This window comes from Frieseomelitta varia, unplaced genomic scaffold (assembly GCF_011392965.1).
Source record: "Frieseomelitta varia isolate USP_RPSP 00005682 unplaced genomic scaffold, Fvar_1.2 scaffold_291, whole genome shotgun sequence".
Taxonomy (NCBI): domain Eukaryota; kingdom Metazoa; phylum Arthropoda; class Insecta; order Hymenoptera; family Apidae; genus Frieseomelitta; species Frieseomelitta varia.
This window is the reverse complement of record NW_025110025.1, coordinates 152,258-178,965: the sequence shown is the minus strand read 5'-3', so window position 1 is coordinate 178,965 and position 26,708 is coordinate 152,258. Positions and strand designations below refer to the sequence as shown.

At 25.1% G+C, this 26,708-nt stretch overlaps 3 protein-coding genes across 6 annotated transcripts; 1 reads left to right on the top strand and 2 right to left on the bottom strand.

Annotated features, from left to right (window-relative positions):
- On the top strand, window positions 1-4,089 carry LOC122529520 (RAD50-interacting protein 1). 2 transcript variants are annotated; one of them, XM_043655724.1, is made up of 12 exons: window positions 1-342; window positions 461-702; window positions 758-931; window positions 1,021-1,155; window positions 1,272-1,533; window positions 1,625-1,850; window positions 1,986-2,151; window positions 2,267-2,432; window positions 2,498-2,718; window positions 3,237-3,402; window positions 3,472-3,605; window positions 3,818-4,089. In XM_043655724.1, the coding sequence occupies exons 1-12, from the start codon at window positions 214-216 to the stop codon at window positions 3,999-4,001; spliced, it is 2,205 nt and encodes a 734-aa protein (XP_043511659.1). In that variant the 5' UTR covers window positions 1-213; the 3' UTR covers window positions 4,002-4,089. The 2 variants fall into 2 exon arrangements, with proteins under 2 accessions (XP_043511659.1, XP_043511660.1); XM_043655725.1 differs by lacking the exon at window positions 1-342 and having other exon boundaries at window positions 545-702; window positions 742-931.
- LOC122529519 (WD repeat-containing protein 81) lies at window positions 3,818-13,048 on the bottom strand. Its single transcript, XM_043655723.1, has 23 exons — window positions 12,783-13,048; window positions 12,482-12,720; window positions 12,087-12,243; window positions 11,738-11,993; window positions 11,494-11,656; window positions 10,997-11,407; window positions 10,708-10,908; window positions 10,480-10,625; window positions 10,227-10,414; window positions 9,573-10,153; window positions 8,974-9,395; window positions 8,576-8,869; window positions 8,087-8,247; window positions 7,334-8,008; window positions 7,078-7,253; window positions 6,723-7,003; window positions 6,496-6,619; window positions 6,228-6,399; window positions 5,714-6,120; window positions 4,959-5,252; window positions 4,727-4,876; window positions 4,545-4,651; window positions 3,818-4,417 (listed from the first exon to the last, which is right to left on the bottom strand). Exons 2-23 carry the CDS (start codon window positions 12,695-12,697, stop codon window positions 4,186-4,188), a joined length of 5,814 nt encoding a protein of 1,937 aa, XP_043511658.1. The 5' UTR covers window positions 12,698-12,720; window positions 12,783-13,048; the 3' UTR covers window positions 3,818-4,185.
- A 590-nt stretch (window positions 13,049-13,638) lies between these two features.
- On the bottom strand, window positions 13,639-25,980 carry LOC122529514 (eIF-2-alpha kinase GCN2). 3 transcript variants are annotated; one of them, XM_043655717.1, is made up of 14 exons: window positions 25,673-25,980; window positions 24,312-24,472; window positions 23,771-24,032; window positions 21,835-22,012; window positions 20,459-20,754; window positions 19,769-20,143; window positions 19,174-19,695; window positions 18,214-18,356; window positions 17,425-17,855; window positions 16,835-17,108; window positions 15,766-16,279; window positions 15,049-15,531; window positions 13,993-14,870; window positions 13,639-13,766 (listed from the first exon to the last, which is right to left on the bottom strand). In XM_043655717.1, exons 1-14 carry the CDS (start codon window positions 25,724-25,726, stop codon window positions 13,640-13,642), a joined length of 4,698 nt encoding a protein of 1,565 aa, XP_043511652.1. In that variant the 5' UTR covers window positions 25,727-25,980; the 3' UTR covers window position 13,639. The 3 variants fall into 3 exon arrangements, with proteins under 3 accessions (XP_043511652.1, XP_043511654.1, XP_043511653.1); XM_043655719.1 differs by lacking the exons at window positions 21,835-22,012; window positions 23,771-24,032; window positions 24,312-24,472; window positions 25,673-25,980 and adding an exon at window positions 22,812-22,931; XM_043655718.1 differs by lacking the exons at window positions 21,835-22,012; window positions 23,771-24,032; window positions 24,312-24,472; window positions 25,673-25,980 and adding an exon at window positions 20,991-21,156.
- Between the last annotated feature and the right edge of the window lie 728 nt (window positions 25,981-26,708).

Here is a 26,708-nt window from a genome sequence, read left to right as displayed (position 1 = left end):
CTCCGTTCATTTTTACAAAAATATTAATTACATCTGCATATTTCTAAAACTAAGTAATTATATAAATGAAAATAGTAAACTACGGAGACTTACTATTGGTCATTCCACGGTATAATAACACATTCACACGTGTCACAAAATTCAGCACCATAACCTTAAACTTAAACTGTCAAATTTTTGACGTACATATTATAAAATATCTACTGTAGCATTATGATAGATGCAAAGAAAACAATTATACAAAAATTCAATACGGAATTGGGGAGCGATTTAAAAGGCCTTAATAAAATATACGAGTTTCACCAATCTCTTAATGAACAGAAAAGTAAAATTGAGGAGTCGGTATGTATTTGAGAATGTATTATTCTGTTAGGATTCTGTCAAAAATATTACATGTATTACTCCTATATCTTCACAATCAGGCATAAGAAAAATTTTTGAACATCTCTTAAATTTTTAGTTGTCTATGGCATCGACTGAAGCTCCGTCAAAAGTAAAAGCAGTTATAGAAAGTGTTGAACAGATAAGTATTGAATTTCAACAATTGGAGAAAAGTTCTTCAGAGTTTAGAAGTGACATACAAGAAACAATGCAAGAAAATGATAAAAGCTTGCAAGAAATGCAAAAAATTATTGATGTTATAAGTTATTTGGATAAATCTCTATCATATTTGAATTTTATTAAATATGTTGAGGACATCAGGTAAATTATTACTTATTTTATAATTATCTTCAGTCTCAGAAGATTATGATTTTAGCGATGAAATCCAAGTGTCTTTAACAAATGGTAATGATGAATCAACCATCTCCTTATATGTAGATCTTACAAATATTAGTTGTCAATTAAGACCATCAACTTGTCATTATCTCCAAAATTATGTTAAAGAAACTCTTCACTTTTGGCATAATCTTATAAAGGATAAATTGTCTAAGTATATTTTTCTTTTATATACTTTTATATATAATTAATGTGATATGTACATACATATATATGACAATTATACATAATAATATCTTTTAGAGAATATAATGATATACTGAAAACATTAAAATGGCCTTTTTGTGGTAGTAATACAAATACATTACATACTCCCATGCCAGAGACATTAACAAAATTTAAGATACTTACAGAATATTTGTTACATTTACAGTTACCGTATCCTTAAAAAAATTAAATTTTATGTTTCATGAAATATATTTATATTTATATTTTATTAATTTTATATATCTTATTATAATAAATATATTTCATCTTTGATTGAATGAATATAGTGAAGAATCTGCAAAGTGTGTGGTAACATCAGTGTTATTAACTGACTTTACTCCTGTGAGTTTACCAATTTCACTGTTGATAAGGCCACTTAGACAAAGATTTATATATCACTTCACAGGTTCTAAGTTAACAAATCGGCAAGATAAACCTGAATGGTTTTTCACTCAAATATTAACATGGATTAAAGATCATGTTCAATGGGTACAGAAAAACGTACAACCTGCTGCAAATTCAATAGGTTTTGATCATGTAGACATGAAGGTAACATACAATTAAATATACGTTGTTTGTATTGTTATTTGTATATTGAAACATAAAATAAAATTTTGTATCTATTATTCTGTTGCAATAGGTAGAGTTCATGCGAGCTTTAATACAATTAGCAGTTGAGAAACTTCATTCTGAATTATCAATAGTACAGTATGATGATGCTCTATTTGCTCATTTAGTTGATGAAGCTTTAGGTTTTGAACGAGAATTGAGAGAGACCTTATTTTATCCTTCAACTCAACCAGCTACTGTTTTTGTACTTACACAAGCTCACATATTTGTAAAATGGATTAATATGGAAAAGAAGTGTAAGCTTACAAAATATTTTTAATTAAATTAGTTTCAATTCAGTTTTTTAAATATATTACAATCTAATATGAAATATAAATAAACTTTTTAATAAATTAATTTTAATAAAGATTCCATTCATATTAAATTATTAGATGCAACCGAAAAAATGGATGCCATTTTGAGTTCAAATACAGCTTGGGAAAAATTACCAAGTTCTGATACTGATGACATGAAAGTAACTGAATGTGCAGATGCTTTTCTAACACTTCTTACTACAATTTCTGATAGGTATAAGCATTTACCTCAACCAGGACACAGGTAAATAAATTATATAAGATTTTATTTTATTAAAAATTGACACTATATTAAATAAATAATTAAAATAGATAAATCATTAATTAATTATAAATAATTACTTAATAATATAAAATAGGTTGCAATTTCTTGAGCTACAATTGGAATTAATTGATGACTGGAGAGTAAGATTGCTTCAATTATTACATGAAAATTATGAAGATCCTTTAACATCTCTAATGCCACGTATTCTGAATACATTACATTATGTGGCAACTGTTTTAGAAGAGTGGGGTGTAACAGTGGTAAATATTTTATGCATAAAGGACATTAAGTATTGCAGATATGTTATTTAATGCTTAATTTCCAGCACTTTTTACAATTATATTTTTTTAAACAACAATTTGAGGCAGCTGAAACTGCTATGTTAAAAGGAAATGATATTACTAAAAATGTAGGAGAAGTTGAAGGTTCTGTATTTGATGAAGCTGTTGCTCTTTTAAGAAGATTAGAAAAGAAATTAATAAATGAAATTAGTGATTCTGTAGCTTTAGATGTGAAAGCAAAAAGCAGACCATATAGAACAGATAAGTATGGATGTTTAATATTAAATTACATATTATTATGTAGATAATAGTTTAATATTTATGTATGAAATAAAAAAAAATTGAAAAAATTTATTTATATATATATAGTTTTTTATATTGACAATAAAAATAAGTTTATTAACAAATGCAATAAGTTAGTAATAAAAAATTATAATTTATTTCATTTAAAAAGAATAAAAATATAATTCAAAATATAATAATCATTTTTTTAAATTTTAAGCAACTTTTTAGAAATTAGAATGTATAATTAAATACTTTCGATTTTTTAAATTTATGTTAAATAAAAATATGATTGAATTTTAATTATTATATGTATCACATTACACATGTTAATAAGGATTGATGAAAGTAAAAATAAAAAATAATTAAAACAAGTAATACATTTCTTTAAAGTATAATTTTAAATAAAATTAATCATATACATGATTTGTATATAAATATACATAAATATTAAATATTACATTATCTATAATTATAAAATTTAAACCATATTTTTTACAGATGGTTTGCAATGCAATCTACTAAAGAAGTGGTTTCATTATCTGTGACACCAAGTGGCTATTCTATGTTTCAAGAATTAGCAACACAACTTAATCTATTGCACAATACACTTGCTTTACCATTATTTCAGCAGGCTTGGAAAAATTTAGCTTCACAATTCGATCAAGTATAAATTACAAAATTATTTTAAAAATAAACATCATATTAAATATTTATACAAATGTTTCTTTTACAGTTTCTTTTAGAAGAAGTTGTTCTAGTAAATCATTTTAACATGGGTGGAGCTGAACAACTACAATATGACATTTTCAGAAATTTGTTTCCATTATTTGGCTTATATATTAGTAAACCAGAATCATATTTTCCTTTGTAAGTAACAAATAGGGAGAATATACAAAATATTTCAGTATACAAATTTTTTGTGTAAAAACAGTTTGTTAAAATTTTTTAATAATTAATCAAATTTGACAAATTATTAATTCATTAAATTATAGTGAAATTTTAATTCTAAAATTTGTTTCATGTTTTGATATGTGTAATATGTATTTTGTATACCTAATTGTCTAAATTTTTTATTTTAGGATTAAAGAAGCATGTATTTTGTTAAATATTATGTTAGGTTCAGCAATGTTACTTGGTGAAGCTCTCCACAACGAAGATGAAATTGCTACAAACAAAATACTAGCAGATGTTGGTATTTATAAAATGTCTCCTGAACTTGCTTTAAAAGTAATTGGAACAAGGACAGATATGACCTATGTATAAGAGTTTTACCTTATACTATTTTACAAAAAATAAAATTATTTAATTTTGTATATAGTGTACTATATCTATTATTTTTTGTAATAATGAATGGACATAATTATTTTAAATGAAATTTTAAAATTGTATATTTAAATTATTAAATCTATACACACATATAATTAAAAATCATATGTATATATAGTGTTTAACAAATTAACGTTATTCCCCCATTATCTGCACCTAATAGCAATAATCTATTAAGAGGAAGAACCGCCATTGTGGTAAGGAGACCTTTGAAAGTATCAGATTTTAATTTTGATGATGAAAATGAAGCTGTTGTTTCTATAGATGTAAAAGCTCCTATCCGATTTGCTGTTGTTCCTATAACTAATTCTTGTTCATATGTAGTCATGCAATGAACTGGTTCTGTAGAGCCCCTAAAAGTTCAAAATATGACATTTATTTTGTTATTCAAAAATATAGTTCGATATGATAGTTTTATATAATTTTTTTAATTATAAATAATAAATATAGAATATAGAAAAACAAAAAATAATACTTTACTTCATATGAAATTTGAGTTTTCCATCTAGTGCACTCCATACAGCAATAGTTTCATCTAATGAAGAACTAATTAATGTAGTTTCATTAATTGCCTCTAATTGTAATATCTAAAAAAAGAGCAATTAAGTAATTCTATATTAAATATTTCTATGGTAATTGAATGTTTTAGAAAGATAACATACTTCACATTCATGACCTTTCCAAGATGCAATAATAAGACCAGTACGAATATCTAAAATTGTTAGAAAACCTGATGCTTGACCTAATGCTACCCAATAACCACTAGGTGCTACTGCAATACATCTGATCAAACCTGTTGGATTTACAGATACCTGATAGAAAAAAAAAAGAAAAAAATTATTATTTCATTAAATAGCTCGCAATAACAATAATGTCTAATATGATAGCACATACTTTCATTTCATTTACATATTGAAATGTTCTACAGTCAATAACTCTCAGCGTAATATCTGTTGTACCCACAAGTAAAGTTGTACATGGAGGAGGGCTTGCAGCTAAAGTATTTACAGGAACTGGACGTGAGCTCTCTGGGCACCCAAGAAGCGAACCCATAAAAGGATCCCAGCAATGAATTGTACCATCACAGGTAACTACATATCGCAAAGATTCTAGGAATGTAAGTGCAAGAATTGACTTTTTATGTCCAGTATAAGTATACTGGCAAGATGAGATAGTGTTTCCATCCCCCTATTGAAAAAATATTTTACTTAAATTTAAGCTCTTTTTATTTATATACATTTTTAAATCTAATAATATAAATTTTTTATTTTAATTTCTCTTGTTTCCATTTTTTTTTCAAAATTCATTTTATTACAAAAAGTTTATGTTTTTTTAGTTACTTGTATAAAATGATTCTAAAGTCGTAGTATAACTAGAAATATAAAATGAAATTTTTTCATATAGAAATTCATTTAAAAAAAAATTGAATTTAAACATTCAGTATGTATATAATGTAAATAGCAACCATTTATTTATTTGCATTCAGTTTATCATCGTTACTTTCATTTGTATCAAATCATGTTCGAATCCACATAAAAGAAGTTTTTATTCCATTTAATTTATTTTCACATATCATTTTCATTCTAGATTTCATGATTTTAGAATTAACTTATATATTTGAAATTGATTTATCACATTTATAATTTTACCTGACTTCTTAAACTCCACAATTTCACAGTTTTATCTCTTCCGCCACTCATAAAACTATTCTCATTATCTAATACATATAGGCATCTAACGCTATTAGTGTGACCGCTAAAAGTTTGAAGTTTTATTTGTTTTATATTAAATGCTGTATCTTTTTCTGATCTTCCAATTTCATGTTCCCAATATGCCAACCAATTTCCTCGTAACTGTCTCCCACTTGACAGAGAACAGCTTGTTTCACGATTAGATATTACATTTTCTGAAGTAACATGATCTCCATCATTCTTTTGCATAGCAAATCTATTTCCCACAACTGATATATTTTCAAAATTAGCCGTATCACTACTTGTTAATTCTGTATTTTCTGTCATATTATAATTATTATATGATGTATTATACTTGTTATCATCTTTAAAAGAATTAAAAAATATATTGAGTTAAAGATCTGAAGTAAAAGATTTTAAAGTATAGAAACAGTAAGAAAAAAGATATAAAAATAAATATAATAGAACATACCAATGTTAGAAATTATTTTTGTTTCTTGTTCATATTTATGACACAAATTACGTATGTGTTCATGATTCTTAAGTATTTGTTCCATCACTTCAGTATCAATACATTTATAGAAGAGCATATACGTTTTATGAGCAAATTCTGTTGTAAATACAGTTTTTAATTCTTCAAGTGCCTAAATATATATCAAAATCTAATTATTTAATAATAGGAAATATAACAGTAATAATTCAATAGTAAAAAAATAATTACTAATAATATCTTCAGTTACCTTATTTTTTTGAGAATCAGAGGCATCCATATTTTCTACAACTGGTGGAGAATAAGAATCGGCAATATCCTGATTAAAATTTGTTTGAAGAGTATCTCTATTATTTTCATTTAAAACTTTTATCCTAAGTAAATACATATATCTATATATTATTGTTATATTAAAACATGATTAAAACAGAACATCAATGCTATGTTTATAATAATATTAAAATATTTAATATGTACCTTGTAAAATGCTCACTTATTGTTTTTTGGCTAATTTCATCCTTAACATTTTCTGTAACATCTTGATTAAATGATTTATCAAATGCTAAAAAAAATCGTTGAATAGGTACAGCAAGATGATTTTTTGTAATAACGCTACCCAGTCGTAAACTGAACATAAACAAGGTTTCTAAACATTTTTCGGCCATTATTGAACGTGCAATAGTACCATTAGGAAAAGTAAATCTTGTAGATGATAATATACGAACTGTAGGATACAATATTGCTTTTACGATTGGTTCCTAGAATATAAAATGAATCCTGTTAAATGTATAGTAACCAGTATTAAAAAAAAACTTATAAGATATAATCATACATGAAGTACATCCATCAATACTGCATCACTAAGATATGGTGTGATATAATTTAAAAGGGTCAAACATGAAATAAGCCCTCCTTCCAAATTTTGTGTTAATTTTCTTTTACAAAGCGCTAGAAGTTCTACCATGTGTGCAAAATACTGCAATACTATAATTTGTTCTCCATATAGGCCTATAAAAATATTTAAATTAGTTACATTTTTAAAATTTTAATTAATAATTGCATTCCTTTTTTTATACAAATAAAATAACCTGCAATAGCTGCGAGGCATTCCAAAACTTTGTTGGCATTACGATCACCAAGTAAAACTTTTTTGTTCCAAGAAATACCTTCGATTGATAAAGAGGTATCATTGGTTATTGTTAAATTTTCTTTTCCAGTATAACATAACGTAAGCATTCTCAACAAGTTTCGAGATAAATATCGAGCAGTAAGTACAGGACCAAGTCGATGAGATAACCAGATAATAGACTCAGCACTCATTTCAGAAGTTGTACACTCATTTGATGTAGATTTTTGATAAGTATGATCTAGTTGGATACTTTCATATTCTGCAGTGCTAGATTTAGTATCATCTGTTTGTAATGTTACAGAATTTTGTTCTTCAGTTCCTATGGTATACATTTCCTCAGACGTATTAGTAGAATGGCTAAATCCACCATAAGTAAATTCATCATTAGAAGTCCTACTTCCAACATGACAACCAATATTGCTAAACTCCGTTAAAGATTTACTAGAAGAATAGGATGTTTTTGGTATAGGAATTGTTGGCGATTTAACGGATTTTAATGGCGAAATTTTACTTCCGTCTTCATTTGAATCGTCAGTCAAGTTCAAACTCAGATCAACATTTAAATCAATATCATATGTCGTAGCAGAATTTAGAGATATCCAAGAACTTTCTTCTGCTTCCATTGTGAACACTTCTGCAATAGGAAAAATACTTAAAAATTTTCTTAATTTTTTAATTAATTTAAATTATAAACAAATTTGTAATCGTCTACCTTCGGTATCATTGTCAGTTGAATTTATATCACGTGTATAGTCACTAGTTACAGGTCCAGGTGATAAAACAATATTATGATCTGAATCTACAGAAAAATCCTCGTCCAAAGGAGACAAGATCCCTTCTCCTTCATTACACATTCCACTTAAATCACAACTCCTGTGAAAAGAAATAAACTTATTTTTAAAAGTATTCATAATAACTAATAAATATTATATCAATTTAGTTATTTCTGAAAATAAATTAAAAATAGAATTAAATGAAAATGAAAATGAAAATGAAAATGAAAATAAAAATGAAAGTGAAAGTGAAAGTGAAAGTGAAAGTGAAAGTGAAAGTGAAAATGAAAATGAAAATGAAAATGAAAATGAAAATGTTCTACAAAAGTAATACTTAAAAAAATATTTATTTTCTGAATAGAAAAAAATTGTTTCTCAATTTAATTTTTATTAGTCATTTTACTGTAATATAATTGTACTTTTCTTACTTAAGATTGCCAGTTTTATGAGTGTATGTTGAAGATCCTTGCATATAATCTCTATATCCTCCAACTGCTTCTACAAGAGGCGCAATAAAATTTTCCAAAAATCGTCGTAAACCCAATCTTACCATAAGTTTAAGCAAGAAATTTCTATGATATAAACGTGTAGTTTTAAATTTTGCTATTAATCCTGAAGGAAGAATATCAGCATGAGGAAAGTTATCCATAAAAGAACCATTTTCATATAACTTCATAACTGATAGAAGGAATGTTTGTACAGTATCTCGAGGACCTAATGCTCTGGAAAAATATCATGTGTGCTTAAAAAATATGCTCCTTTTATATTAAATATTAAAATATTCTCAAACATGTAAGAAAAATTTTATAATTTACAAATAACTTACTTAGCAATAGGGTCAAATAAATGCCAAGCAGCTAAAACAGCACTATAAGGTTCTTCCATTATTTGTTGTATATGAGGCATTATTAATTCTAAATATGCTTCCCTTGCAATTCCAGTATGGTATAATAAATGCTCTAATTCCCTTGCAATTGCTTTAACTTTACATTCACTGATTTTACAAAGGAATATTATTTTTGTCTTAAATGTAAAATCTATATCATCTTCAGACTTCATTATAAAATTCAATTCACGAACTAAACTATTATACTCTTGTAACATTTCTACAATATTAAATAAATATTTATAATACTTGGAAAATGGGAACAAACTTCCAGAAAGTATTGGCTGTAAAAATTGGTGTGCAGATGGAGGCGGTAAACCCATGTGTGTAATAGTTGGATAACGAAAACGCATATCAGTTACCTGAAAAATTACGTAGTATTATATATTTTTAATAGTTATATATTTGAAGTAATCAAAATATTATAAATATATACATATAATTTAATAAAATATACAATAAACTAATACAATATAGAGACATTAATAAATTAAGAACAACCAATATTTATCATAATAATTATTTATATTAGTACGTACTTCTATGTTATCAATATTGTAACTGTTTGGTATAATATCAACTTGAAGCAATAAAGCAACAGCATTTCTTACACATTTAGGTAAACTATCAGCTGATGTCTTCAAGATATTTAAGCATGTAGCAAGTCTTTTTGCAAATGTTACTTTTTCGACATTCCACGTTGCTCGAAATTTATTAGATAAAAATATTTCCACAATTAAACAACCGAGTATTTGTTGTTCCTTAATACGTCCACTAGCCACAATTTGTTTATAGTTTGTAAATGATTCGTGTAATTCAAATTGTGGTTTATAAACTTGAGAGCTTACTTTATTCACAAATGCATGCATGGTTTCTACATGCATAATAGCTGCAACAGGATTATAATCTTTTGGAAGAATTATCGTCTGACTTGTAGATTTATCTTGCTTAGCATTGTCTTCAGAAGCAAGTAAAGAACCTCGAGAACGACTTAACAATCGACTTAAAACCAAAGGAGACGATCTTGATACATTTATAATTGATGCTGGTAATTCTTCTTCTTCAAATCCAGAACTGTGACCTTCATCATCACTCGTTCTATTACCAGACTGATCATTTCCTATAATAAATTATTTGATTAATTAAAAAAAAAAAATAAAAATACTTTAAAGAAAATTTTATATTAAACATACTATACTTATTGATTAAGAAAGATAAACGTAGTCGAGGTGGAATTTTACACCAATAAGGTGAAGGTATAATTTTTTGAGGATGTGGTTGTGTAAATAGTTGAACAATACCAGAATTAGTTAAACTAGTGTGATTGTCAACAAGTTGTAAACAAACGTTTTTAGATTTTACTGCTGCTGAACCAGATAATCTGCAATGTAAAATAATAATAATAATAATATTAATACATTTTATGATGTTAGAAACTATAGTTACTTGTAACCAAAAGTTAAATCTATCCAATGATGTAATCTTTCAGAAACGTGAAAACTTTCTAAAGCCTCTCTGTGTCTTTCAATAAAATCTTCTGGAGATGTAGCCCACCCAGGAATTTCTAAATCTGGTAAATCTTCATGAATGGACTGTAATTTTTAAATTACAATCACGTTAAATTTATTACAATAAGTATTTCATAAATCATCGAATTTATTGGTTTTATCTTGCCTTAAAAACTTTGGGGTCAGAAAAAAATTGTGGTATGCATTCATCTGGACTCCAATCATGTAATCTCTGTATCGATGCAGGATACTCTCCTGGTACCCATTGCGGTCGTACATACTTACAGAGGACAGATTTATTATAGCGACGAGAAAGATAAACGTAGTATGTAATTTCTGATAATACATCTGATACGTGATGTCCTACCTTAAAAATACATTACAAAACATTACAAAAATTATAGTCGATTAATTATACCAAATAATTTAATTTGCAAATGTTATTAAATACATACTTCACTTGACTGCGAATCAAACGTTAAATCTAATTGTCTGTCGCCTTTGTTTAATCGAAATTTGGATTTTGTTAAATCTCTCCAATTACCACCACATCTTGATGTAAAATCTGTGACCCAAGGCATAACATGATGACAACTTGGATCACCATATCTTCTACCAGCCAAATTATTCAATGCAGTTAAATAATCATAATTGCTAATACAATTATACACCCACATTTCACATAATTGTTCAATATTTTCATTCATTCCAAATTTAGAATTTTCTTGTAATGTAGAATTTGATGGAATTATTTCGAAATTTTTTCTACATCCATTAAAATTTTTTGTCTTAATTTCTTGACTAGAAACTTTGGAATGTTCATTTTCAGGTTTTATGTATACATTGTCACTTACTTTTGGTAACACCTAATAATAAAATCTGGGAAAGTAGTTATAATTTCAATAGAAAATTGAATTAATAAAAAATATTTATAAAAAATTTGGATATTAACCTGTATAGTAAAATTATCCATAAGTAATATATCACTAAGAGTAATTTCACCTAATACTAAACCCCGATCATGTAAGTCTCTAGATAATTGTAATAACTGATATATTAAAAACAATGGTTTTCCATGACTCATATTTAAAGCAGCAGGACTGTACATTACACACCTTTAAAAGTAATAATTAACATATAAATAATTAAAAAATTAATAAGAAATGCAAATTGAAATAATATATAATATATCTTACTCGCGGAGAGAATATTCTGCAGTTTGTTCATGTAATGTTAGAAAAGCAGATGTAGTTTCAATAGCAAATAATATTGGTAGGAGATTACAATGTACTTCAGTTGATATACCAGGCAATACTGATACCACTGATCCATTTTGTACTTGTACTAAAGTACAACCATACATTTTCTGTAATACTTCTTGCATAATCCATGTATCACTTACATTAGCAGTTATATTGTATTGTTCTTTATGTTCTATGCAATTCCATGGACCTATATGTATAAACAAGTTAATGTATGTATATACACATGAAACCAAAGAAACATAAATCAATTAAGTTTTCCAATAAATAATTAAAGGCATACTGTAATATTTTTTGTAACATTCTTTCCATAAATTTCGATAATTAGTTTCTGCAACATAGTGCATTAATTGTGAATATGTCAGATCTGCATGAGTATTTCCATTTATATTCCTTCCTCTTGGCAGTGGAACAGCATATTTATGTTGTTTTTCATAAACCTATAAATTATAATAACCATTATTTATATGTTTAATAATATTAAAAGGTACTTTTTCATCATAGGTAATAATATTGTATTATAATTAACATATATTATTGTATTTATAGATAACAGGCAATTTTTAAAAAAATTAATAATATTAATAATATTATTATAGTTGGTGTTAATAATATTTCACATATAATTATACAAAAATATGTAGTTATACATATTTGAATTAATAAAAAGTAACATACTTTAACATATATTCTTATCCAATCTGGACCCAGATCTTCAAGTGTAGGATGAGCTGCAATTTCATCTTCACTTAATCGTTCATGGTAGATAAAAGAAATTGGTCCTATATTAACTAAATTGTTTAGCCAGTTTCTGTGGATAGTTAAACAAATTCTACCATCTATTACTTTTATATACTTTGTAGGTACAAGCAACTCTTTTGTCACTACATCCATTTTTTTATCCTTATGGTTTATATCTATAAAAATCGATTTTCATAAAATAATATAATGTAATGATGTTTAATCGTTAAATTCATACCTTATGGGTACTATAATGGAGCAGGAAGTCAGCAAACATCTACTACGTATGTTTATTATCTTAGTTGTTTAACGCCAAACACAGCTGATTTGTATCAAATGAACAGCTGATACTAGACGCCATATTTAGATGTAATTTTATAATACATAATGACTAAAATATATTGAAAGATAGTCTTTCACACAACATGATTCTTCATTTATTGAAATATTTCTTAAATTTTTTACCACACTTATTACTTTGTGTATTCTTTTACAGCATAACCTATAATTTTGCAAAAAACAATGTTTACATAATACATAATGATAATATTCATGATTATGATATATGTGTGTACAATCAATGGTAAATGTTAAATGTTTTTTGTAATAATAAAAATGAAGAGAAAAAAGTTGAATAGAGTAAATTGGACAAATTTATTTTAAAATGTTTATTTTTACTTTTCTCTAATAACTTTTTTAGGATTTAAAAAGGAAATTCACTTAATTTCTTGATATAAATGTTAAATTGATGTGTTTAAAAAGGATAAAAATAAGGAAGATATTTCCATAATATCTGTGAATAAATATCATATAATTATTTTTATTTAATTTTTAATTTTCAAAATCACTAATAAATAGTTAGTAAACGTTTAAAATGATTATGGACATTATCAAACATGACTGTTTAAAGAAATACTTCATAAATTGATATTTGAATAATTTATATTTTTATATCGCATACAAAGGAAGGTTTGGAAAGATTTTTCAATTCAAGTAAAAAAGAAATATTTATTTTATTACAAATTAAGTGACAATTTTTATTACATATTTTTTCATGAAATTTTATGTTTTTATAAACCTTTTGTAGAAAAATATTTATAAAAGAGTCATATATTTATTATCACTTAAACTATACAATATTAATACAGGTTTTTGTTTTTCGTTCCTTAGTTCTTGCATTTCTTCACATATCTCTTTTATATACTTCTTATATCTTGAATGTCTAAGAAACATTCAAATAAATAAATTTTTGTTAATAGAAGCAATTCAAAAAATCTTATCTATTATATATATCTATTTTTTATATACAGAAACAATATTCAATCTACAGGCACAAATCTTTTTAGTACAAAATTTTTCAAAATTAAAATAATTCCATAATTTTTTTTTAAATTTCATTTTTGATATCATTTTATAAATAACTAAATAATTAATAAATAATAACTTACTTGTCTATAATAACTTGTATACTCTTTAGAAAATCTTCATCTCCTTCGTCAATTTCCAAAAAACTTATTATCGTTCTTATTACACTCATTTGTAAAAATACTGCCAATATTTCAATCGGAATTTTAGATGAAATCCTCTGGAGATATGTAGACATCTGTGCAATTATAGAATTTTTCAAACTTCTTCTAGAACCACTAGAAAGTTTCTCCTTTTCAGATAAAATAAAATTAATATTGACATTGATTGGATTGCTGGTACTCAAAAAATTTTCAGTTGCTATTTTGTTCTCGGATTTACTTAGACCAGACAAAGAGCTATCTAATCTTTGGAAAAAGTCTGCTACTTCTTGATTATTCATTTTTTTTTCTTGAAATCTATCACGTTCCCAACTTTGAATTATTACACTTCCTTTTTCTTCGCTTTTTAAAAGAATAACATGATTGATTAAATTTTCTCGACAATATTCAAGGATCTCTTCGAGGGAAATTAAATCTATAATTGTAACTTTGAGTTCAAAAAACCATAATTCTTTTAAAAGATCAATCATCTCTTTTACTCGATGATAATTGCCCATACAAGACATGGCAATGTCGATTCCGTTTTTACATTCTAAAGATCCTGAAGTTTCCGAAACTGCAGAAACAAGTTTCTCTAATGAAATACTAATTCCGGTGCCATAATGCTTAATTTCTTTATTGGCCATTCCTGTACGTTCGAGAATATTTTTAAAAGAACAAAGCATTTTATCGTAACGACCTCCTGCTGCTATTACTTCTCCACCTTTCTTTTTAGGTGTGATCTCATGAGTAATTTGATAAATTATACCACTATGTTGATTAATATTGTGTACTAGAAGAGGTACTACCAATATTGGCCACTGTTGAGAAAATTTAAGTTTTATTATACCTTATAGTATAATATAGTATATTAATATAATGTAGTAATTTATTTTTATAATAAAAACTATAGAATGACATATATGATAAAAAAATTTTTTTAATCAGAAATAATTATTTCAGTTATTTACTTGAAATATAATTAGTTTAGCATTTTACCTTTACACCAAGTGCTTCAATATTCTTCATAACCAAATCAATTTCTTCTAGTCCTTTTTTAGCTAAAGCAGCAGCATTTCCTTTTCTTCGTGTAATTGTTTTTAAAATACTATGAATTTTAGCAACAGAACTTTCAGTTTCAAACAAATTAAATAACGTCTCCATAGCTTGATCAGTTAAACATAAACTTATTAAATGCGTCTGTATTTGAAACTTCGTAAGTTTTTTATCACGTGCATCTCGAAGAATTGAATAAATATCTTGATATTTTTCTTTATCAATTCCACAATACATTAATACAGCTTGTAATAAAGAAGTGTGATTTAGACGGATAATGAAATTTCGTTCTTGCAATGAAGGTAATTCGTTGATAATTTCCCAAACAATATATACCGATTCAGCTTCCATTAAAAGATTACCAGGAGTAGGACTTATTATATCAAATGCACACTCATAAAGTTCTCTGGGATGAAAACCTAACGCCTATATACATATAATATGAAATATACAATATGCCAAGAAATTTATTAACTTATATCTTAAATATTAATTTATTAATATAACAATAAATAATATATTATTATTAATATTAAAATATATGATATTAATTTTTAACGTTACATAATTAATTCAATTATTGGTTGATTTTTAAAATATTAAATTTTTTTACATCCCACATAGAATAATTTTACAATCAATTTAATAAAATAGTCATACCTTTTTTTCTCTGAAGACCTTTTCAATAGCATATCTTCTAATGTGCGACACATTGTTCCATACAATGTATCTTGCAAATGTAGCGCGTAAATCGTGAGGTATACAAACAATGTTTCCATTACGAGTCATTAATTTTACAGCAGAAGGTGAGAAACTACAAAACTGATCCGACTTTGGTACGAAAAGTGGAGTCCCTAAATAAACACCTCCATGTCTTTGAAAAACTTCAATTATTTTGCCTTTTACTACTTCTTCGTGCTTTTTCCAAGTAATAGAGTTGATATGTTTCTTAATAGGAAAATTCATATCGAAAGTAATATCTTCTGCAGGACTAAGTTTTTGCATAAAACAGCATGAAATCAAATATTTATATGCTTTGCTTTGATTATAGGAAAGCGTGTGTCGAATCATTTCTTGTAATTCCGTCTCTTCAAGTTGTGCAGAAGGCAAATATTCCGAAGAAAGAAGTTCCTGAGCAGTGGGCCGTTGGCTAGGATCATGATTTAATAACCACCTGTAATTAATTTAATAGTACGATTAATTTATTTAAGGATCGATAATATTCATATTATTGATATAAGTATATTTATTTTTAAAATTTTTAAAATAAATTAAATATAATAAATATAATAATATTTTGTAATATTTCGAAATATTAAAATAGATTTTATGTAATAAAGAAAAAATATCACATAAATGGTTAATTCTAATAATTAACGATTAATTGCTAATAAAAGAAATATATAGTCACCGATTATAGATCAATTAAGATGAGCGAAGAAATTGAATTATTGAATAGTTTGTTAAATTTTATTAATTGGTTTGTTGATTTAAATATAAACAAACAAATTAGACATAATAAATTAAATAGTAAAAAATATAGAAAAATTTTAGTAATAAAACAAAGAAATTGAAATAAAATAAAAAGTCATAATTACTTTTTTAAAAACTAATTAAGTTATAATTATAGTTTTATAACATATAATATATAAAAATAGTACGTAAATAATTGAGAATTAATTTTCACATATTTTAGATTAATTTATTCTAATTTATATTTACTACATACCGTAAGATATGAACTAGTGGCATATCAGCCTGTAATTCTTGTGGAAGTACAATTTCTCTCATTCGTAAATTAGCTAAAATTTTAATTCGTTCCATTCCTGTAGTTGGAGGTTTGTAACACATTTCAAACAATATTATTCCAAGGCTGTAAATATCGACCTTTTGATTGTAAATAGCTTTCGCTGCTTTTGTTGTAAGTTCTGGAGCTACATAAAGTGCCGTGCCTACTTGTCCTGTTAGAGACTCAACATCTTCGGTTGCGAAGGAAGCAGTGCCTGAGACACATAATATATTATAGATGGATATATTTACAAAATAATAATACATACAATGAAGAGCATAACTGTATCACTAATAGTAAAAAATTGTCGATACTTCAACTTTGTAAAAAAAAATTATGACAATATATATATATATATAGATATATATATATATATATATATATATATATATATATATATATATATATATATATATATATATATATGACAATTTACTTAATCTCATTTTAATATAAAGTTATTAATAACATTTTGTAAATTCAATCAGTTATTATAGGATAAAAATCTTTTAATTTTGCACAACACTTACCTTTTTCAAGACCTTGAGATTCTTTATCGGTTTCTACGGTTTGTGCCAAGGATGAAAGTATATTTGTAGTTGCTAGGCCAAAATCTCCGATTTTTACATGGTCGTTACTATCCAAAAATATATTTACTGGTTTCAAATCTCTATGTATCATTCCTTGTTTATGAATATGCTCTAAACCTTCCACAATTTCTCGAAATAGTCTCCATACTCTTTCTTGATCTTCGTAAAGTCCACGATCAATCGCCGTCCGCAAAGTACTCTTTTCACAGAATTCCATTTGAATATACATAAACTGAATTTCTTGGACCGTTTCTTTTGATTCAATCGTCTTTTCACTTTCATCGGTTTTTGTATTTGATGCAGATGCTTGGTTTGGATCTCTTTCAAACTCTATACTATCGGAGAAATCCACTTGCAACAAATCGTGCACTCTGAAAAATTTGATATATATTGTGAATATTTTAAGATACTTAATTTTGAAGTTTTTATTTATAAAAATTATGCATACATATACATATACATATACAATTATGCTCCAATACATAATTTTTTTGTTTTTTATTCTAATAAATTAATTGTACGATTTTTTAATTTTTGAAAACATATATAATTTAAAGGAAATTAATTCATATATGTTTATTATTTTTAATTTTTTAATACTTGGTATCTAAATTGTTTTAGACTGTTTTAAGAAGACATCACCAAAAAGACCAATATTTGTAATTTTGTTTAAGAAGAAAGAAAAATTTATAATTTATTATTTTAAAAATTTAAAAATTAAACTCTTACAAAAATGCAACATCTTCATCACTGTCAGTGTCGCTTGATGCATCACTGTTATCTTCATCGCTGTTAGTTGTTCGAGATTTGTATGAAACATTCCATTCAAGCTCAGGTGATGCAAATTTTTCAATATCATCTGTTCCTAAATTCTAAAGCATAATTATAAATTAGAAGAAAAATTATTCACAAAATTATTATAATTTAATAATTGTATTTGACATTAAAATAACTACGTATATAAAAATAACTTTATATATCATTATACATCATGTATTTTAAATTTCTATGTATCTTAAATTTCTATTTCTGATTCTATTTCTTTACTTGATAATGTATAGAAATAAATGTTTTTAAATTTTGAAATCAGAACAGATATTTTATATTATTTTCAATAATTATTTATAAATAATTTTTTATTAAATAAATATTTAAAATAATTACAAAGTAATAGCTAAATTTTGATTCTTTAAGAATCACAGATTAAATTAGAAAAAAGTTAGAAAGACAATATTATTTAACTTAAAATGTTAAAATATGAAAAAGATAGCGCGTCTCAATTATTGTAATTTATAAACGGTTTGAAATTGATTAATTTTAAATTTAATTTTTTTTCTCACTCTTTCCCAAAATTTTTTGCTTACAATTTAGATATACATAGATATTACACTATAACTATAATAAATTAATTGAAATATTTTTTATTAAAAAAAAAATCGATTCAACAGGAAGATAAATAAACAAAAGAACTTTTGCATTTTAATAATTTCTGTGAATTAAAAAACTGTAGGTAGTTGCAAATTTAAGTTATGAAATTAAATCTTGAACATCATGTTATTATTTAAAAATGAAAAAAATATAGAGTATTTCAATGTTCAGAAAATGAAAGTAGGAAATAAAATAAAATTCAAATGATTAAATTTGAAATTCAAATATATATATATATATATATATATATAAAACAATTACAGTAACCGGTTCTGAACTCTTTCTTTCGGAAGATGTCCTGGATTCTTGTTCTTCTACTGTATCAGTTATTACAGCACTTTCTATCCACGAATTGTAATATCGTACTACATTTTCATGATTCATTCGAGATAACAATTTCACTTCTCTTGTAATTTTTTTATTAAGTTGTTTATTTTTTGGATTCAGTTTTATTCTCTTAATAGCATAAATTCCACCATCCAGCTTATTTTTCACTTTTAGAACATCACCAAAAGCACCTTTACCAAGCCATTCAAGAATTTCGAATTCATTTGCAATTCTTGAATGACCACCTAACGATGATACATATTGTCTAATATCTGTATCAAGTTCTTCTGGTTGATGTTTCTTTTCTTCATCTTCTTGTGGTAAATTTGGTAAATTTAGTAATGATATATGGATTAATGGTGTTTTTATGAAAGAATGCTCTAATAGCTGTTCAGCTGACCAACGTTTTCTTTCATCTTTTTTAAGACATTTTAACAAGAAATCTTGAAGATTAGGCTGAAAGGATTAAAAAAAATTGATTCCCTACAAATTTATCATTTATATTTTATTTATGTGTAAAGAAACATACCTGTACAATTTTTGTTGGATCAATTTTATCTCCAGAAACTATGGTTCCTTTTAATAAAGAAAATATAAGAACACCAAAACGATAAATATCTGCTTTTTTTCCACTTCTGCCTTGTATACTTGGAAAATTTGGCTCAGGATTAATCGTTGTATATGTCTGATAAATATCAGATAATCTTTTATTTAAAGAATAATCTGATATTCTAATTACTCCTGTGTTATCAATATAGACACTAGAATCCCGTAGATCCTTGTGTACAACATTATTCTCATGGAGATATTTTAAAGCAGAGAGAATACCATTTGCTAAATATCGAAGGAAATCGATATTTACAGGGATGTTTTCCAATAAAAAAATGGAACAACTTGTGCCTGCCTAAAATTCAATAATTATATATACATGCTAAATGCGTTTCCATATGCGTTTTTTAAAAAGTTTATATTATTAATGCATAAAATTCTTTTATAAATTTAACAATTTTTCTAAACTTCAAAATAAATGTTCTTTATTGTAAATATTGAAATGTCAAAGTAACTGTAGAATAAACTTAAGTTTATTTAAATATGTGAAATTTAACTTATATAACTTAATAATTAGTAAAATTTATATGAAAGAATGTACTTTATATATTTAGCTAAGTCATAAGTTTTTGGTCTGAATTGTAATTAAATATTATCAGATACCTCTTACCACAAATTCTTGAAGAACATAAATAAGTACATTTTCCTCCTCTTGCAGGTATTTCATGCTTAAATAATGAACAAGATTTGGATGATGTAATTTATGTAAATGATTTAATTCTTGTTCTAAACTTCCTACTTGTTTCATAATATGCTGAATATTATTTTCTTCAGTTTTATTATTCACTTTTAATGTCCATTCACTAATTACAAACAATTCCCCAGTTATCATATCTACACTTGCATAAACAATTGATCCCTTAGTACTATGTCCCATACATTTTCCTCTGTACACTTGTCGTTCACCTAGAAAAGTTATTATACATTACAAAAAAAGTAAAATTTAATTTTTTCAAATACATAAGTTTTATGCAGAAGTTTTAAGGCAATGGAAATGTTTCGTTTTTATGGACAAATATAAAATTGTGAATTTTAAAGGCTGTGTTTTAAAACTATGTCTCAGATTTATGAAGCTTTGAATTTAAAGCTTCGAGGCTGTGCTACTTAAGTTCTTAAGTTCTTAAGAAATATTATTTTCTCACCGATTTCGATGATTTTTAAATATGTAATCGACATTTTGAACAACTTTTTTCCTTTCAAAAAAAAAAAAAAAAAAAAAATGAAATTATCTAGTTTCCAAGGCATTTATAAGAAACTATTAATACATTACTGATACTAATACATTAAATCCTGCTTCTCTGTACACAGTCCCAAGCATGATATGGCCGACACATTTGCATCATTGCATAACACATACACACTTTAAATACAAGATAAGAGATAGATTTGAGCTATGTGTTATAGTATTATATTTGGCCGATTTACAGCCGATTGTCGTATGCGCTGATAATACACAACGGCATAGATGCACAATTATAGACATATTTTTACTGATAGACTTTAATAATAGCCTAAGTTATTACAGGAAAAAAGTTTATTCAAAATTTGCACACTAAAATTTTATATTTGGGATTTTCTCCCTTCCCTCCAACCTCTCAAAATTTGATATCGCTCGGGAAATAATCCTGGGAAATATTCCTCCTAAACCAATAATTTTTCGATATACATAGATTAATATTTTTTTTAAAAAAGTGTCAAGCTGTACAATTAATGCATAAAAAAATATGTGATTCTATTTAAAAAAGTGGAAGTGACTTTGAGATTTCAGAACCGGAATAGAACAAATTTTATTTCAAATACTTTTTCGAATAATGAATAATTGTTAAGATTACGTGTAAAAATTCAAATGGAATATTCTATATAAATTTTTTTCGGTATCATAACAATATAACTATGTCATCAAAATTAAATTTTAAGCTACCAAATCTTAAACTTTTTAGTTATTTTCCCTGTTAAAACAGAATACGAATACAATAAATTATATACCTTTCTGATAATCGAAGTTTAATAATTTTGTGCCTTTATGTTTGCATAAAAATTGTGATTTCTCTGGAGATGAAGAAGATGGTATTGACTGAGATGCATCGTTTGTTTGTTCATTATATTCTCTCCGTTCAGCTTCTTTTAAAGCTTCTTGTCTTTTTTGAATTTCATCCTGCAATATCTGCAATTTTTTATGGACATAATATCCAAATTGAAACAGATATATCTCTAAACTGTTTAATAATAATATGAATAAATAAATAAATTATATTTGTAGAATAGTAACTTAAAAAAATTGTAGCTTGGATAAATAAATATTAATTAAAAAAAAAACTGAAGATAAATGGTTTGAATTGTCTACATAAATAGACAATATTTTAAGGATGTTTGATCTGCCATTTTTTTCGAATAAGACAATTTTAATTATAATAGGAATTAAGTTTTCCAAATTTTATTGCACATAATTTATTCCTAAAATAATTCAGCAAATATAGTAGCTATCTTAATATTTCTTCAATTATTTTATGAATTAATTTTTCATTTAACTTCGAGGGGAAGGAAGACCTTTATATGAGAAAATAAATTAAAAATATAAATACAGTTTATCTGTGAACAGCAAAATATTTCGAGACATATGAATGATATCAAAAAATGTTTCAGATAAAAGCTATAAAATATAGAAGAGCATATATGGCGATGTTTGATCTCGTAATAACTTTAAAACATCCTGCGAAGGTCATGTTAGAATTTTTTAAATGGAATATTATTGATAATATTTTAAATGTAAATTATTAAAATGATCGATAGTGATATATATCTTATAAGCATCACAATCATGGATTTTATCATGAACTTATAAAAATTGTATTTTGTAACTGTTAAGTTTACTTATAAGTACTTTTCACAGTAATTACAAGCAGATCGGTTTCACAATCAATTATATGGAATCTATTGTATTTCTGATTGCTTATCAACGATACCTGACTGGATTTGATGGTCGAAAATTTGGTAACGGGGCAGAATTTTCTTCGAGTTTTGGTTTGTCTTCTGTATCAGTTTATAGAACCACTATCCTTGACGTCTGACATGTCTTTCGGTGGCTTCCTAGGTTTATGAAAAATACAAAAATTTTAATTTTTTGTATACAGCCAACTCAAATTATGGATTTATTTTATCTTTTTCTTTATTCCTCATTATTCCTTGTTATTTTATCTTGTACCTTTTCAAAACAACAATGAAGACTATATCAATAACTGTCAAATAATCATTTTCTCCTCAATTTATTCAATAATAATAAGTATCAATATAGTAGTTGGTTATCTATATTTGAATAATAGATTTTAATAATAATTTGCTCATTTTATTAATGTGCAACTCTTTATGTACAAAATTTATGTTTTAATAAATTATTTGATTTTGGAATTTTTTGATTTAATTTTATTACTAATTTCTATAAAAAAAAAAAAAATACATAAAATTGAATAATCTAAATTTTTATAACATAATACAAATTACTAGTGAACATCACTTAGGGATTAGTGAAGATTTCCTACAGTCATACAATAATTCACAATTATAAAAAAAGGAATATTTCAGAAATTCCTGATAATAAATATAGTAATTACAGAATATATTTTATTCGTTTCATCAATTATACCACGAAATTGATTTAAAATTTATAAAAAAAAACCTATAAATATATAATCTAAAATTAAATATTTTTATAAAATTGGCAAATCAAACATCCTTTATGGGCAATAATTCATTTATATTCACAAATTCACATAATTTATAATTTGTGTTGCTAAAAAAAAAAATTATTGCACTATATACAGTGATTTTAGACACTGAACAGTAAGACACTGAACTTTAACAATGACCTTATTTATACATTTTATTATAATATGATATTTATACATATAAAACATGCGTATCTAACCTGTCTTTCCTTGTCTTCCTTCAACTGTTTTTCTAGTTTTTCAATTTCGATCTTTTTTTGACGTCGAGAAACCATTTCTTCATAAAAGCTACTATAGCTTGGTTTATTGTGCTCGTGCAAATATATCTGAACATGATGTGCTAAATCAAAGATCATTACTTCCCCCTGTAATTGTTTTGCCAGCTGCACTAAATCATTATGTAATACTGCAACTTGTTGATGAGATAAACCTTTGCTATTTTCTAACTGTATATTTGGTACTCTGCAAGTAATTTGTTAAAAAATGTTCTTGTATTAAAGATTATATAACTCATCAAGTTATACAGATTGAATTTAATACATATTTACATTCATATATACAAACAAATGACCTTTACAAAAACCTTATTTACAATTATATATTGTTCTTTTGTAAGATTCACGTATGTTATGAAACAAAAAATGACATTAAATTTGTTTGCAAAATAAAGATAAGAACATTATTAAATAAACACAGAATATAATTTTAAAAAGTTATATTTATAATTAAAATTATACTTACTCATCAGGATATTTGTCAGCGCATATTACATGTAAATCAATTTGTGCGTATGCTTCAGTTAATGACATACTTTTTTGAGGCATCAAAGAGATTATTAAATTTAATGGTTGCCATTTTCGTTTCTCAGGTCGTAAATCACGGATTTCTTCTCCAAAGATGCTCTATAAAATCGATACATTGTTAAAACGTTAGAAGTAATATAACATTTTTAAAAAATCAGTAGATTATGGATTTTTATGCTAATTCAAGAATAGCATTTAAAAAATACATCTTAGATCGTTATTTATATTTAATTTTTGTAATATTCTTCTTCTCATATGACATTCATTACATGTAATTTTGACTTAATTCTAAAAAATGAAGAACTATCATACATAATTCAATTAAAATATACAATTCTAGGTAAAATCATGTAATATTTAAACACAATTTTAGCAAATAGTGTATGGTAACTGAAATCATATGTACTATAATAAAATTGCATTTAATAAAATAATATTTAAAAGAAAAAAAAAATTAATTCTATATTACAAACATAATTATTTTTATTTAGCAAAATAATAGTTTCGCAAAAAATTTTCTGTGTTAAACATCAGTATTCTGACACCATAGTTTGAGCTAAAAATTAATTTAATTTTTATTTTTAACTATCTTTTTAAACAAAAATGGAATTTTGTATGTGAACCAAATCATGTGCAAATAAATTGCAGTGCAGAGTCAAACTTTCTGTTAAATTCTGATACTTTTATTTTTATATAATGTATTAAAAAAATTATACTAAAGAACTTATATACTTATACTAAAATATTTATATTAATATTTAATATCAATATTAATATTAAGTATTACTGCTATATTTATTACTAAATACTTGAAATAATAATTTATACTAAACAATAAATAATACTAAATAAGTCATATTTTATATAATAATAACAACATTAACAATAATAATAATGATCATGGATGATAAAAATAATATAAACAAAACTTGAGTAGTACATACTATTAAAATCAAAGTTTGATTTCATATTTGCTTTGTAATCATATTAATTTTAATGGATTTTATTGATATTGTCACATATACTTACATAATACAGTGACAAGAATTATACATATACATATTTATATGTATTATATACTTTTTTTATAAAGTTTTTCTATTTTTGAAAAGAATACGTTACGAATAATTTATGGATATAGTATACACGAATCTCAATCCTCATTTATAATTAAATTACGCAAAAAAATCATTAATTAATTTTGTATAAATGTGTCTATATTTGATTATGATGTAAAAAAAAAAATGTACAGCATTAATATAAACAATTTATTTATTCAATTTATTTATTATGACGTACCTTCAAAACCTCGATTTCATTCTCCTGCCGAACTTTGTAGGACTCAGAGGACATATTTCTTTCGATTTATTATATTTTCATTATTCAATTTTAAATACTTGTTAAAAATTATTAATGATTTAATTCATCGTTCGGCATTTAACCTTAAAATTCACTGCAGTTCAATCTCAGCATTTGAATGAACTTTAACATGAGTAAATTATTCACTAAAAACTTAAACTATTTACTAAAAATTTGAAAATAATGTACATATACTATTATACTATTTCATAATTTAAAAAGACATTGATGTTAATTCACTAATAATTTCATATTTTGATTGTTAAACAAGTAGTTTAAATTACAAAAGAATGTCTAAGATATCGAACAAAAATATATAACACAACTATTCACCAACGAACCACACAACTTATATATCACTATGCTTCTCAGTAGAATATACATGAAGCACGTGACTACCATTTCGATATTGCGGGAAATTTAAAATATCATTCCTATTTTTATATTCCAATTAATTTTGATATCAATAATTCACTTATGAATTTTAAGATATAGAATAATATAATGTAGTATTATGTACACATTTAATTAAATATTTGTAAAAGTAAATTTATCACGGTATTAGAAAACATGTTTAAATGTAATGCATGTACCATTAACAAATAAAATACTTTTTATTTGATAAAGTAGAGTTTTTATTTATCAAAATAAGAATCAATAAAAAATTAATTTCTTATACGTGTTCGCTTTATGCATTAATCAGGGAATTTTTCCTATGTTTCAAATCAATGTTATTAATAAGTTATCTTCGTGCTGCCGTCAATAATTCGTAATGAAAAAATTAATTTTCATTTGATTATTATTCTGATAAATACAAATAAATGATATCTTCAAGTTTCTGTCAGATTTAAATTATTCATATATTACATTCATATATTATTCATATATACAGTTTTAATTATGATAAAACTTACGGAAACAATGCCTGATTGCAACAACATGATGTTAATAATCTAGTCAACATTAGTTATCAATG